The 14322-nt window shown below is 45.6% G+C and overlaps 1 protein-coding gene across 2 annotated transcripts in view; it reads right to left on the bottom strand.

Annotated features, from left to right (window-relative positions):
• Positions 1–14322, bottom strand: part of ADARB2 (adenosine deaminase RNA specific B2 (inactive)) — a 303071-nt gene that overhangs the window by 83291 nt on the left and 205458 nt on the right. For both annotated transcript variants that reach the window (XM_054171384.1, XM_054171385.1), the window contains exon 3: positions 10335–11242. In XM_054171384.1, coding sequence (XP_054027359.1) covers positions 10335–11242 — 908 coding nt within the window. The remainder of the gene's footprint in view (positions 1–10334; positions 11243–14322) is intronic.

A 14322-nucleotide genomic window follows, 5' to 3' on the forward strand; every position in this document is an offset into this window, starting at 1 on the left:
GATATTTTATTCACTATAAATCCACAGGTTAAAAATTCTGCTTTGGCTTCTGCCTGGGGGAATAGGGAATAAAAGTATTAGCTGCCCACATTGTCGTGTGGCTTCATGCCCATGTACATCACAGAAAATGTACTTTATGTCCCTTTGGTTATTCACCTTCATTTTTCTAACCACAAAAAGGCCTTTTAATACTTGTAATGCTAGCAAGTGTGTGTGCAAAGACATAAGCTCCCTGATCATGGCATGGGTAGCAAAACACAGCTCCCATGGAAACGCTTCCCTGTGTGCACCTTTGCAAGGATTTCACTTCAGGACAGCTCTAACTCCAACAGTTTCCTACTCAGACTTTTTGTCTAATTCCCACCAAAGGTGTCAATTCTGCTTCCCACTCCCCAAAAATTGTCTCCAGGTCCTCGATGGAGTAATTTATATATTTTAATCTTCTATTCCTGACCTCACCTACTGCCCCTCACGTCTGCATCTGGGAGCAGCCCTGCTCCCACACGGCAGACACCATCAGCCGGCTGATCTCCCTGCCAGCATCTCACATTTCCAAAGGGGAGAGAAAAAAAAAGCCACAACAGGCTGCTAACCACCACAGTACGAGCGGTTAATTTGCTCGGATCAATTCCTCTCAAAGGCAGCCTGCAAGTCTTTCCCCCCACCACCCCCCAGCTTGTCTCTGCAATGTTTCTTTCTCTCCTGCTGCTCAGCTCAGCCTCATTGCCGTCTGCTGCTGACCTGTTGTCATCGAGGGCTCACCAACAGATCCCTCCGACTTGCTCCCACTCTGCCACAGGAAGCTTTACTTATGTGCCTGGTATCAGCTCAGCTCATTTACATGGCAAGGACGTCACTCTGCCTGTAAGGACTTTCTAGTTTGGCTTTTTTGTGCTTGATTTTTGAGTCTCTCTCTAATTTTTTTTTCTTTTGGAGAGAGGGAGGGCTTTAACATCTCCAAGTTCACAAATATCCCAAAAAAAAGTCAAGAAAAAGATGCCAAGGCATAATTTTCTGAAAAAGTACATTAATTTTAGCCTCCTGCATTTACAGAGGGGGAAAAATTCAAACTATCTACACCAAAGGCTGTAAATCTGAAAGACACTGCTTGCTAGTTTTTTTATGAATAGAGCATTTAAAAGGAAAATTTATGCACTGTAGCTTGTCAGTGTTTGGGGGGATGCTGTTAATTTCTTCCTGTCAGTGTTCTCCAGCAGCAGCAACCTCATCCCTCCTGCACTTTGATTTCCCTCAAAGTCACGAGTGTAAAACATGCAGCTGAAGGGTCTTGCCCTGGAAGAGCAGAGGGCAGCTCCATCAGTAGGATTATTATGAATGTGACCAAAAATATCCTGTGCACACAAAAACAAAAAGGGAGGAAGTGGAAAAAATAACTGCTACTTGAGGGTTCATAAGGCAATATTGTACACTTTTGGTTTTCAGAACTGGTTTGAATTTGAGTAAAATAGTATCTGCTTGTTTGGCTAATGAGCACCTTTCAATATATCTTGCCATCTTCACTAATTAGTAGCCAGAACCAAATAGGAGGGCAAATGCAATCTACACATGACTGCAGTCATGCTGAGAGACTGGCTAGACTAAATGTTGTTGGTTTAGGCCATGCCTGAAGCATCAGAGAAACAGAGAGATGTGTGTGAACTGTGAGCAGGAGCAGGAACGTGCTCCAGAACTGGCAAAGGTGTGTTTCTAAGAAAACATACCCAGAATGGTCAGAGAGAGCTTTGTGTCAGGAACTCATACCTCATGTTCTGCTAAGGTCCATGTAATTCTAGGTAGGAAAAAAGCCTTGAGTGGCATTTGGCTGAGCACTGAAGGGAGTGTGAAGTGCCACAAAAGGCAGCAAAACACGACAATGTTTGAATGTGTTGTCACTCCTGGCTGGGAATATAAGCCCCTCTGGGCTGAGCTGCAAGCTCTGTGCTCCATAGGAAAAAGGCAGGGCTTTATTGTTTTCTTTGGGTGGGAGCTGGTAACTACCTTTAGCATCTGTGAGGATGTTTTCCAGAATGGTGTTCCTCATGGACCGTTCCTCTTCTCTCCATGTTACCATGTTATGAGCCAGTCTAAGTATTATTATAGAACACTACTTTGGGTGAGTCATGATACTTTCCAAGTGGTGCAACTGCTAACATTTGGCTCCAGAGAACAGTTCCAACAGCTATGTGATCTGTTTTCATTTTCATCAGACACAAAAGCTTCAGTGTGGCTGTGATTTGTATCTTCTGGTGCACATCATTTAGTTGATTAGGTGGTGTTGGATGACAGGTTGGATGTGATGATCTTGAAGGTCTCTTCCAACCTGGTCTATTCAATCCTATCCTATCCTATCCTATCCTATCCTATCCTATCCTATCCTATCCTATCCTATCCTATCCTATCCTATCCTATCAGTCAGCTCATCTGCCCCTCATTGCTGCCATAGCCATAAGCCTTCAAGGAGCTTTATGCCTGTTATGTTATCAGCCACTGCTCCTTCTTATCTCCTGGCTCAGCCTTTTTTGGCTGCCGCACATTGATGGCTACTGCCTTGGTTTGCAGAGGGTTTCTGTGTAGCTGGATCAGGTTGGAACAAACATGTTCAGTGCCTGTACCTCTCTTGAACACCTCCTCTAATGACCAGGACAATCAAACCCCAGCAGTACATTTGTCATGTTCTTAGGAACTGTTGTCCATATGCTGAGTGTGCAAAGGTCTTGAGGCACCGAGGGCTAGAATGGCTTGTGTATATACCCAGGAGAGTGGAAGAAAAGAGGAGGCTGATTCAGGCCTAATGAGTTCATTCTCCCACATCCCTGAGAGGATTATTCCTTAAAAGTATAGGGCAGAGTTGATTTGGATAGAAACTAATTATCAAACAAGAAATGAAGCCAGTGTTGCTGTCTTCACCCTTCCCACAAGACCTTGGAGACTCACATTATTCTGTGTGTTTAACCTAATAAAGCAATGACCCACATAAGAGGGAAAGGAGTTGATTGCAATTACTTCTGTGAGTAGTGGTGCCCAGCTCATAGAAGATGGCCTAAAAATAGGAACTCAGCAGTGAAATGGCATGAACAGAAGAACCCAGAAATCATGGGATGCTTGGGCTGTTTCTCTGAACTACCCAAAAGTCATTCATTTTGTTCATTTGACTGTGTTCAGGGAATGCTCTCTTTTCACCTGTAGTTTTTAGATGTGAACTGGATAAAGAGAGTGAGAACAAACAGCACATGAGGAATTTACACAGCAAATCAGTGTAGCACGGGCTCATCTGGCACTGATTTTAAGGTACCATTGTCTGAATTCAGGTTTGATTGCATGGCTGGGGTCTGCAGCAGACGTGATGACAAGTAGGTTAAGAGCAATCACTCGTAGATGCTTTCCTATCACATGTCTACTCCAGTTTGGAAGACAAACAGGTTAGCTTGCTTTGGAAGGAAACTCTAAGACTTCTCAATTAGAAAACTAGATAGGATAGGAAAGCAACATGAATTTGCCTAAAGGCAATACTGAAGTATTTAAGGTAGAGGAGGAAAGGCTTACGGATGCATTAATATTTCATGTCTTAGAATTCAGTCTAGGAAACTGATGGATATCATGAGACAGACAATATTGATTGTTTTCACTGAATAAAACCCCTTTTGATGAGAGGAAATGGACAATTTACCCACTTTCCCAGAGAACATACATATTTATCTCCATTTCTACATCTCGGGAGTAAGTAAATATTTTGTCTTAAGAGGAATTCACATCATGCATCACATATGTGAAAAAAAGAAAAAACAAACCTTGATCTGATAAATTTTGCTCCCACTAGAGATCCAAACTCACTTTTAGATGTTCATATAAAGAAAACAACAATGGATTTTCCCCTTTCAAAGAACACGAGCCAATCCTCCAGTTTTGTTTGGCTGTATAAATGTCTGAAGACATAACTCATCTTTTACATCCATTATAACAAGTCTAAAGCCTCTTCTGGCCATTAATTCTCACCAGTCCCAAGCTTAAGCCCTAAGTATATTCCACCTATTGAATTTTATGACACGCACCCTGTTTTGTGTCTATGTGTATGTATATAATCCTTCCACATGGCAGCATGCATGAGCAGTGGAGCTGAGATGAAGAGGCAGGAGAAAGGGTGGGTTTCTCCACAACTGCTACACAGAGGCACCACTGGAAGGCTAAACGGATGCGATAAAAGAGAAGGGACAACAGCGTTGCTGCTATCCAGAGGGAAGAGAGCGGTCCCTCTCCTGCATGCAACACTGGGGTTCCCAGCGGCTGCACCGGGGAAGCTGCAGGCTCTGAGCTGCTGCCTCTGTAAAGGGAGCTGGCACTGTGTGCTATCAGTCTCCTCCTCTCAGCCTGACGATCTGCTCTGCCTGCCGCACGGCTGGCACAGGGACCACGAGAGGGAGGCAGTCGTCGTGAAATGAATGGCAGAAGCTTGCTCCTGACACCGTACACAGAAGGGAAAAATCTGTTTGAATAATTAAGGCTTCCTAGACGTGACTACAGATAAAAAAAGATAAAGAATGCCGTTTGGGCCTGAGTGTAACACTCCAGCTCAAACACAGAAGGCTTTGTGTGGAACACGACCAAAGAAAGATTCACTCCAGGCGCTTGTATTACAGCTTCATTTAGGGGAGCACAACGATCATGGCTTGTATTAAGTAGATAATAATGAAGCATCATAAACGATGGCAGGATATTAGTCCAGGATCAAGCAGGAGCTTTAACGAGGTCCAGCTTGCTGGGTGCTTTCTGAAGTGTCCCTAGCTCACTTACAAAGCCAGAAAGCAACAAGGGTGACTCTGACAGCTGCGAGAGTGTCTAGTTTAGAGAGAAGTTTACCTGTGGATGACACCAGCCTGGGATTCAGCTTTCATGTACTAACTAGCTCTGCTTGTTGCTGGAGCCCTAATGGTTCTGCAGAAACTGCCTCACCATAACAGGTCACACAAATAACAGTTCTTCACAAATCAGAGCAACACCATCAGCTTCCCTGATAGGTGAGGTGGCTGGCTCCTTGTGGGCAAGCACAGAAGTCAGCAGAGTCCATGCTGTGACTCACTAGCTGTAGTTAATGAGTAATCCAGACTCTGGAGGGAAGAAATCAGATGCTGCTTCTGTGGATGTGTGAATGGTTGTGCAGTATTTGCAACTAGTAAAAGAGCAGGCAGCCACCAAGTCAGATGGTTGAATCAGACTCACCCCACTCTAAAGGCACTCTAATCACAGGGCACTTTCCAGAGTCTTTATCAAGGAAAATCAGATATTTTTTGTTTTCCTTGTCTCAGAGGAAGAAAGGCTTTGGTTTGCCTATAAACTATGAAAGCATATGTACACTTGAGAAAAATGCCTTTCAGCCTTAAACATTTTTTCCTTGAAGGTATTAAAATTATTTTTCATTTATCTAAATGAAGATCAGCCATTCATTAACGAATTACAACCGATTTTAGAGCCCTCCTAAGTATTATTAATTAGCTGAGTGGTCTATTTGCACTTTAACATCTCCCCTGGAAGGGTTTTGTTTAGGTACCTAACGCTCTGAAAGCCCTGAGCGTGTTCTGGATCATGCAGGACTTAAACACAAAGCACAGGTGAACCTTTTGGGGATCCTGTTGGAGAGAGCAGGGAGTTACAGGGTACAGCAAACAAGAAGCAAAAGAGAGAGGTATGGAGGGTGGAGATGGCTATACCAACTCAGCCAATTCTCTCTGCACCAGATAGCTGGAGCATGCCTGTAGCCCAGCTGATGCAAAGCACTGTGTTATTTTGCAGTGCTGACTGGTTCTCATGTGCAACCCCCTTAATGCATCCACACACATGTCCTGGTGCTGTGGGAGCAAATGACCAGAGTCCTTTCTGCCCTGTTAATTTGTTTCCTGTGATTCCATGCAGGCAGCCCTTCTGCATCTCCCTTTGATCTTGTGTGGATTATATACATTTAAACACAGTAATTTCCTCATCTAAGACTCAGGCTGTAATCTCTCTGGGGCAACAATAATCTTTTGTGTTGGACTTGTATGAGGGGTGGGGGGTGGTCCTGTTTCCTCAGCTGTGAGCCTAGAAGTGACTGCAATCTTATTAGCAGCCAGGATAATAATAAAGGTATCCAGTGCACTAATGCTGTGCCTCTAAATTGGTTCTTTTGCCATTGTTTGGCTTAAGAAACTGTAATCCTATAAATGTCTTGACTGCCTGTTGCTCTGATTATAAAAAACAACTTTTCCCACCTACAGAGCCAAAACCAGATGGCTGAAAATCAAACATTATTCCTATTGTAGAGACATCTCTCTGGTCCCCACCATTTCCCTTGCTTGCACCTCACTATCAAGAGCTACACAGACACCCATCAGCTGTTTCCCTTCCTGTAGGAGAAAACAGAGAGGGTTATAAAAACCTGTACCTAGTCACTTGACCAGACAAAACCCTTCACAGAAACATGCTACAACAGCTTCTCAAAGCTCAGTGCCAGCTCTTATGTTGTCCCTCTTTGCATCAGTCAGACCTGCCACTGCCAGTCCCAACTTAACTGTGATGCAGGTGAGAGGGTATGGTTTCAAGGAAGGTGGTAAATGAGCCTTGAGAGAGAAACAAAGTCAAGGATGCAGCAACAATTGATAGCATAAGAACATAACCCAGCTCTGCAAAACAGAGAAACAGGGCTCTGCAGGGTGGTGGGTGAAAGGACAGTGGTGTTCTTCCCGTGACACTTCTCACTGTGACAGTTTTGGGCTGTGCCTTTAAGAAAGGGACAGCTACAGAATTCTCTAGCTGAAATGTTTAGGTGTGAAAAAGGAAAACAAAGAGAATTCTAAACAAATTTCATTGGCAGATCAGTAGAAATGTGCCTTTAAGAACTCAGTCTGAGTTCAGTCGGTTCTCCTTTTCTCTCTGATCTGGCCAGATCTGAGATTGCCCTTCCCCCCGGCCTTGGGTCTAGCCAGGCCCAAGAGGCTGTGAGATGGCAGTGAGGGAAGAAAGAGGAAGTGCAGGATCCTGCTGATGGTTTTATAGGGAACAGAGCATTATGGGATGAAATACATAGCTTTCCGTGTCCACCCACTGCGCTGGATCCTTGGGACACCACAGGTGTGCCTTGTGTGGTGGCACCAGGGGAGGCACCCGTCCTGAACCACCACACTCACCAAGCTGACACTGAAGTTAGCTGTCAGGAATCCCTGACCTGCTGCTCATCATAAAGAATAATTGCAGTGGGGATGCTGAGGCTGCTTTGAACAGCAAATGCAGCTTCTGGCAAACAGGGGATTTAACTGGAGTCCAGGAGTTAAGCTCCATTTGCCAAAGGAAAAAAAATCCTGTTTCTTTTTTTTCCCCCTTTTTTCTGTAATACACACCCAAAATGCAGTGAGGTTTCATGTAACAAATTGACAGCTGCTGCTTTGGAGGCCCTGGATGTGAACCAGCAACAGCAGTGTTAAGTCATTTCAAAGAGGAGCGAATGTGATTTTCACACCTATTCTTTTTTAATGTAGGTCCATTTGAAATGCAAACATCCCTCTATTGCTAATTTGTTATGGCAATATTAATTAATGGGTTTGCTCTACGGCAGTAAGAATGGTGTTTAGACTGAGTGAGATAGATTAGAAGGACTGCAAGATTAGAAAAAACAAGCTGTACACTGGTCAGATGCAGCTGGGGGTCACCTTGATCTCCTGTGCTCAGCACACTGCACTTGGGAAGCTTGGGCGCTGTGATGTATTTCTACCAGCGCAAACTCATCAGGGCTGCCCCCTTTGATACTGTCTCCTGTTGTGGAATATAGCAACATTAGCTCCCAAGGTGGGGAGAAGCAACTGTCAGACTTTCATAAAAGCTGGTCATTGAAGAAATGGCATATTACTGAATGGACAACAGGAGTTCAGACCAAGTATGCTAGGAAATGAGGAGCAATATTTAGTGGCTTAGAGCAGACACTCAGTGTTGTCATTCTCATGACTCACTTTATCTCTGCCATTAGCTTAGCAGACCTCTGGGCTTCTGTCTTGGCTGCTCTGCTCAACATGGTGTGCCCAGCCTCAGACCATCAATAGCATTTACCTTGCACTTCAATGGCATAGCACAGATAAGACATCTGGTTTGAGGAAGAACAGTAGTTGGCAGTTTGATGGGCAGATTTTGCGAACATTTCAGCTGGCTCTTGGATTATCTCAGCTCCCTTATACATGGGAAATAGCTCAGGTGCCCCAGACATCATTGTTCCTGCATCAGGATCACAGAAATGGATCAAAGCACTCTTGATGGCAGCAAAGAATCCACAATCTCAATTACTCTGTCTTTAAATTATGAGATGAAAAGTTTCTCCAGGTGTACAAATGCATGCAAGGTTCACTGGGGGCAGCAAAGCAGCCAGGAGGATGGGACTAAAGATTTCTTACTATATCTGGGCGCTAGATTTCCCTGGGGGAGGGCAGGTGTTCATCAAAACAAACCACTTTTTACCAGAATGAATTCTGCCAGGACACAGCACAGATTTCTCACTTGGAGGAGTACTGGGAGGTGGAACCTCCAGGCTGGCCAAGGCTTCCGAAACGCCTGCAAAGCACTCTGTGAAGATCATGGCTGTTATTAAATTATGTTATTATCCCACTGGTTCATGGAGTTTACAAAGCAGAATTAAAAGGAAGAGGTGGGAGATGATGTTGTAGTTTAGAATTTACATAGCTCATGTTTTCCTCTTTTTTTTTTGAAACAGAGGACGAAACCTTCTCAGTCACCAGACCCTGCAGGCAACTACGTCATCTAAAGGATTCATGTCCTATCACATTCCTCGGACATCTAATGAACCTCTTTACTGATGTTAATGAGAATTGCTACCAATAATTTGCATTTACACACTACTTAAGGATCTTGAAGTGTTCTTTCAAATAATATGCCCATTTTTATTACAGGCATATTGGATTTAAATGACTTGCCTAGGGTCTCACAGCAAGCCAGCAGCAGAGCGACTCTCAGTGCTTTGCATTAAATTCTGGACATTAACAGCTCCCTTCATAAAGGGAGCTTTGTAGTAGCAGATCAGCTCCTGGTGCTGGTGGATCAAACCCTTTATGATAGCACAAACAAATGAAGAAATGACTTGAGCCCATGTAATGCTTCCCAATGTCTGCAAATCCTGGCTCCCTTTGAACTTAGAAAATTGACAGAAGTCTGAGTAATGCTAAGATAGCCTTTGGCTTACGACCAACCATGAAATTTTGATGTGCAAAGTGTGTACTTCACGTCTCTATTTTCTGTAACCTGTACATCTATTCTAGGAAAACCTCAGAGCTTTCACTATCCCTTGTGCTATTGGAGGCATATTTGAAAGTAAGTAAAATACAACCCTTGTGCTATTGGAGGCATATTTGAAAGTAAGTAAAATACAACCCCCAAAGTAAGCCTGTAATAAACAAACTCACTTAAATCTTCCCGTGGCAGAATTGTCTGGGGAGTTTGTTCTGATGCAGGCATGTTCTTTGTCACTGTTGTTCCTCTGAAGGGCACTGTCCTCATCAAAAATTAACCCTAAAAGGAGGATTTGGGGCACCCCTTTGGTTTTGGGCTCCTTTCTGAGAGAGATGCAGCAGTGCACCCAACTCTCCTGCCTGAGTCAATATCACTTTCTCCAGCCAACTGACATGTTGGTATTTCTCCTTACGCTCTGCCCTCTCAGCTGTGCCTCCTATGGAAAGGGCTGCAAATGGTACCAGATTATTTCAGGATATGGTTTGCAAGCTATTGTGTGTGGCATCTGGATCATACTATGGGAAAAGGGCTATTTTGTGGCATGGCACTTGCCAGAACATCAGGAGAACTATCTGGCAGAGCAACAAACAGCTACAGCAAAACCAATCCTGTTCCTCAAAAGGCTTCCTCCAGTGTGGTGGTGGCCCCCCTAGATTCAGCACTGGTGGGGGCACACCTTGAGTACTGGGTTCAGTTTTGGGTCCCTCACTACAAGAGGGACATTGAAGCGCTGGAGCATGTCCAGAGAAGGGCAACAAAGCTGAGGAAAGGTCTGCAGAACAGGGCTGGTGAGGACCAGCTGAGGGAACTGGAGTTGTTTAGTCTGGAGAAGAGGAGGCCTGAGGGGAGACCTCATTGCTCTCTACAGCTCCCTGAAAGGAGGTGTGAGCCAGGTAGGGGTTGGTCTCCTCTCCCTAGTAATAAGGGATAGGACATACAGTAATAAGGGATGTGTTCCTGTGTGACCTGTGCTGGATTCTATGGTTCTGCTCTGGCAGGGGGGTTGGTCTTGATGATCTCTGAAGGTCCCTTCCAACCCCTAACATCCTGTGAGCCTATGACTACCCAGGGGCTCTCACCTGTGGCAAGTGGTGACATTTACTCCTGCTGGGAATGTGGCTGGGCAGGCGAATGTTAAAGAGGGCCTGCAGGGCTGCCTGCGCCGCTTGCCCCTTGGCCAGCTTCTTGCTGCGTCCCGAGCCCTCGAACGTTCTGCCGTCCACGCGCACGGCCATCACGAAGCTCTTGATGTGCTGCTTCTCCACCGTCTCTGAGAGGCAGACGTAGCGCAGCCCCGAGCGCAGCTCGTTCAGCAGCACCACTGGGTTCTGCTCGCCCTCCGCCTTGGAGGCCGCCCGGTGCTTGCCCTGCTTGCCGTGGCCCATCAGGTCCAGCGTGTGGCAGAGCAGGCGGCCGTGCCGGTAGGCGGTGGAGAGCAGCTCGTCCTCCACGGGGTGGTAGACGGAGAAGTCCTCGCTGTGCGCGGAGGGCTCGAACTCCTTGAACAGAGTGTCTGGGAAGTCTGCCTGGTCGGAAGTGAAGTCCGTGGATGGGTTGATGCGGTTACCCATGGCGAAGTGAGCTTGGCAGGCGTTGGGGAACTGAACGAATGACTTCAGGGCCAGCTCCGCTGCGCGCATTTTGGCTTTCTTCTTGGTGGGCCCCGTGCCTTCGAAGGTGAGTCCGTTCACTTCCACAGCCACGGCGAAGACTGGAGCGTGCACTGGGCCTGTCTGGGAAACCATTTTGTATTGCAAACCTGGCTTGAGCTCGTGCAGCTGAACCAGAGCGTTCTTTGGCGTCACTGACCAGGAGACCTTCTTCCAGATGAGCTGGAGCTTGCAGAAATGGCCGTTATTGCCGTCCTCCAAGGGCCTTTTCCTCTTACTGCTAGGTGTCACCACTCTTGCCCTCTCATTAGGGGATATTGGATGATCCTCCAGGTTGCCAATGTTGCGATTTTCCTTTACTTCTGCACTGCTGGTACCTGTCAGTAAAGAAAGAACAAACCCACACATTACAGCTGTCATCACAGCAGCTGACATGGTGCCCAGGGCTGGCAGAACAGCCAAAAAAGAACAAAAATGTTAATGATAGATATCCTTGCTCAGCCCCTTTGGGGTTTTTTCCTCAACTAGCTGTATAATGGTTGACTTGTTATTTATAGCACAGGTTTTCAGCGTGTCCTGAATATTCACTCGTCCCTAAAGCTGTACTTGGATTAGTTACTAGGCACCTGCTTGGAAAAAAAGATGACATCAAAGATGAAGCATGAGTGATGCCATGTGACTGAAACATTCACACTGAGTAATTACTGCTAAAGCCTGAATAGTTTGCAAAGTTCTGAGGTTTGTCCCATACTCCATGTGGGTGAATGCTTCTCGAAACACTATTAGAAGTCAGCAATGATTCAGAAGGGATTCACAAACAGAACAATGTGCAAATGCATCGATTCATCTATCTGCAATTAATATATCAACCAGCTCCACTCACACCACAGGCTCCTGCTGGTAACATCACGAATCCAGCCAAAGAAAAGATCTGACAGACCTTCCTAGCATTTGAAACAATAATATGGTCTGGACTCTGACAGCAGTTTAATAAGTGAGGATCTTTCTGTCAAATCCAATTTCAGATAGTCTTGGCTCCTGCATCAGCAACAACCAATACTGTAAAAGACCCAGACAAATCTAAATGAGAGTAGGGAAAGCCAGAGCATCATGGCAGGAGGGTGTAAAGAATGATCTATATTAAAGACAGGCAATGGGAGAGAATGACTACCAGGAGCATGAGGAAGGGAATGAAATGAAGTGGGGAGCTAAGGAGGGAGTGCTCTGCTGTTCTTGAGCCAATGAATCACAGACTGCTCCGAACTGTGCTTGCGCAGTGCCCATGGTGGGGTAGTGCTCTTTGCTATGTATCTTAACAGAGGAATGACTGAGAATGGACAGCATCTCACTGGTATCCTGAATGAGACAGGAAACGTGCTGCTGTCTAAATAGGCACCCTGTGATATTTTTGACGTTTCTGATGGGTTTATTTATTTGTACTGCATTTCTGTTACATCCTCCAGTCCTCCTCTGCCTATGGGGCAGAGACAAGTTGAAGAAGAGAGCACAAATGTAACCAAGCTGTGAAGCACCCCATCCCTGGAGCGATGCACCTGATCCCTTTCTGAGCTGGGAACTGTCTGGCTGCCTGCTTTGTTCCAACCAGCACTGAGCATGGAGCCTTTCCCGTTGTTACTGTCAGACATCAGCATGCCATCTCCACAAGCTGTGTGAGTCCCAGCACAGAGAAGGTCTCTGAGGTCCTTACAGGACATAAAATGGTTCTCCCACTTCTTGCAGGGCCAAGGCTGTGTTTGATTTCTTCTCAACCCTGACGCACAAAGCTGGCTGCAAGGATGTACGGAGTGAGCTGCCACCTAGGCCTCCAGGAACCTCTGCTGGAGTGGTGTCTTTGCTGCAGTCCAGTACTAGGCTGGGCTGACAGGTGCACAGGAGTCTGCAGAGAATTATGTCAAACCAGCTACCTTGATCAAAACAGTCTCCTTTATGTCCTGATGACTTAAATAGCAACAGACTTTTTCCCATTAGAGGGGTAAGGCTGCACTCATCCAAGCTGTCCCACAGAAGGCAGCCCACTGCTTAGACACAAGTAAAACCCATGTCCCAATTCCATGTGTGGGGGCCCATGTGCAGGACTGAGTCTTTAGGTCCCCTTTCTTGAAAGCCCTTCAGCATACACTGAGCTTCCAGCCTGGATCCACGTCTCAGCAAAGTTACTGTCAGAGCTATGTGCTGCAGTGCTTTGCTGAGGCAGAACATGGATGGACAAAATGAGATCCTAGTGACCAGGTCATTTCTACTTTCTGAAGCTAAGGGGAGGGAATGAAGACAGCTGAGGAAGGCTGCTGTCTTCATTCTGCTGCATTCTGCTGCATAAAATAGGACATCTTTAAGCCAGACCCTCTGAAAATAAGACCTTTAAAAGGTCTGGTTAACGAAGACACAAGGCTAACATGGCCTTTTTATAGTGAGTTCTCAGCTCTCTTTATGGAAACTCTGCTCTGAGAGGGGAGGAAGTGTCAGCTTTAACTGTCTTCTGTTCAACCTGGCAGTGGCTTTGGCCAGCCATTTCCCACTGTGACCCTTCCTTGTGCTTCCATCCACTTCCACACCTCTTTGGGTGCACTCATTTCTTAAATTAAAAGTGAAACATTTTGACTCAGAGATACTTTTTTTATCAGGAAGCAGGTTTCATTCTGTGTTTCACACCTCCTCTCTCATCTTACCTAATAGGTTTTTACAGAGCCAATTACGGTACATAATGATATTGTAGCCAGGAAGCATGAAAAGAGAGATAGCTCTTGCTTCGCACAACATTTGGGTTTGAAAAGAATTTGTATTGATTATGCACCACTGAATGGGAAAACTCAAGGGGTTATTTGTGTTTATAATTCATATTGTCTGATTCCAGCTGTTTTGTCTTCCACAGTCAGAGAACCATGGATCTGTAAGCAGGAATGTGATGCAAGCGTAACATCTTTCTTAAGCCTTAACTAGAATAGAAGTAAACTAAAAACATGGCAACATAAAACAATCTGTGCCTTAAATTCTGTCTTTGATATTGTCTAGGTTTTGGCCAGCAGAGAGTTTGCAGTGATGTAGTAAAAAACCTGCAGAGCTGCAGGTGTAAACTTCCAGAGGTCAGGCACAAAGGACACATGGACAGCGGCAGGTGTGTGCTGTGGAGACACGCCTGGATTCATGGCATGTTCTGGCCTGGGCACAGCGAAGCAAATCCGTGCCAGACAACCAGATTTCTAGAGGACCCGCTCCTGAAACACCAGGAAACAGCTCAGTTCTTCACAGCCTTCAGTCGGACCTGCAGCAGGCCAAAAGTCATTGCTGGCACGTAAATCAGAGGCAGCCTAAATTCAGTGACTGCCTCAGAAAGTCTGTGAGCCTGATGCGCTTGTGTGATACCTGGCAGCTGCCGGGCGATGGGAAATTACTTCATACTTTCAGGTATCTTTGAAATAGGAGGTCTTTGAAATGTTTC

Source organism: Dryobates pubescens, chromosome 21 (genome assembly GCF_014839835.1).
Source record: "Dryobates pubescens isolate bDryPub1 chromosome 21, bDryPub1.pri, whole genome shotgun sequence".
Classification (NCBI taxonomy): domain Eukaryota; kingdom Metazoa; phylum Chordata; class Aves; order Piciformes; family Picidae; genus Dryobates; species Dryobates pubescens.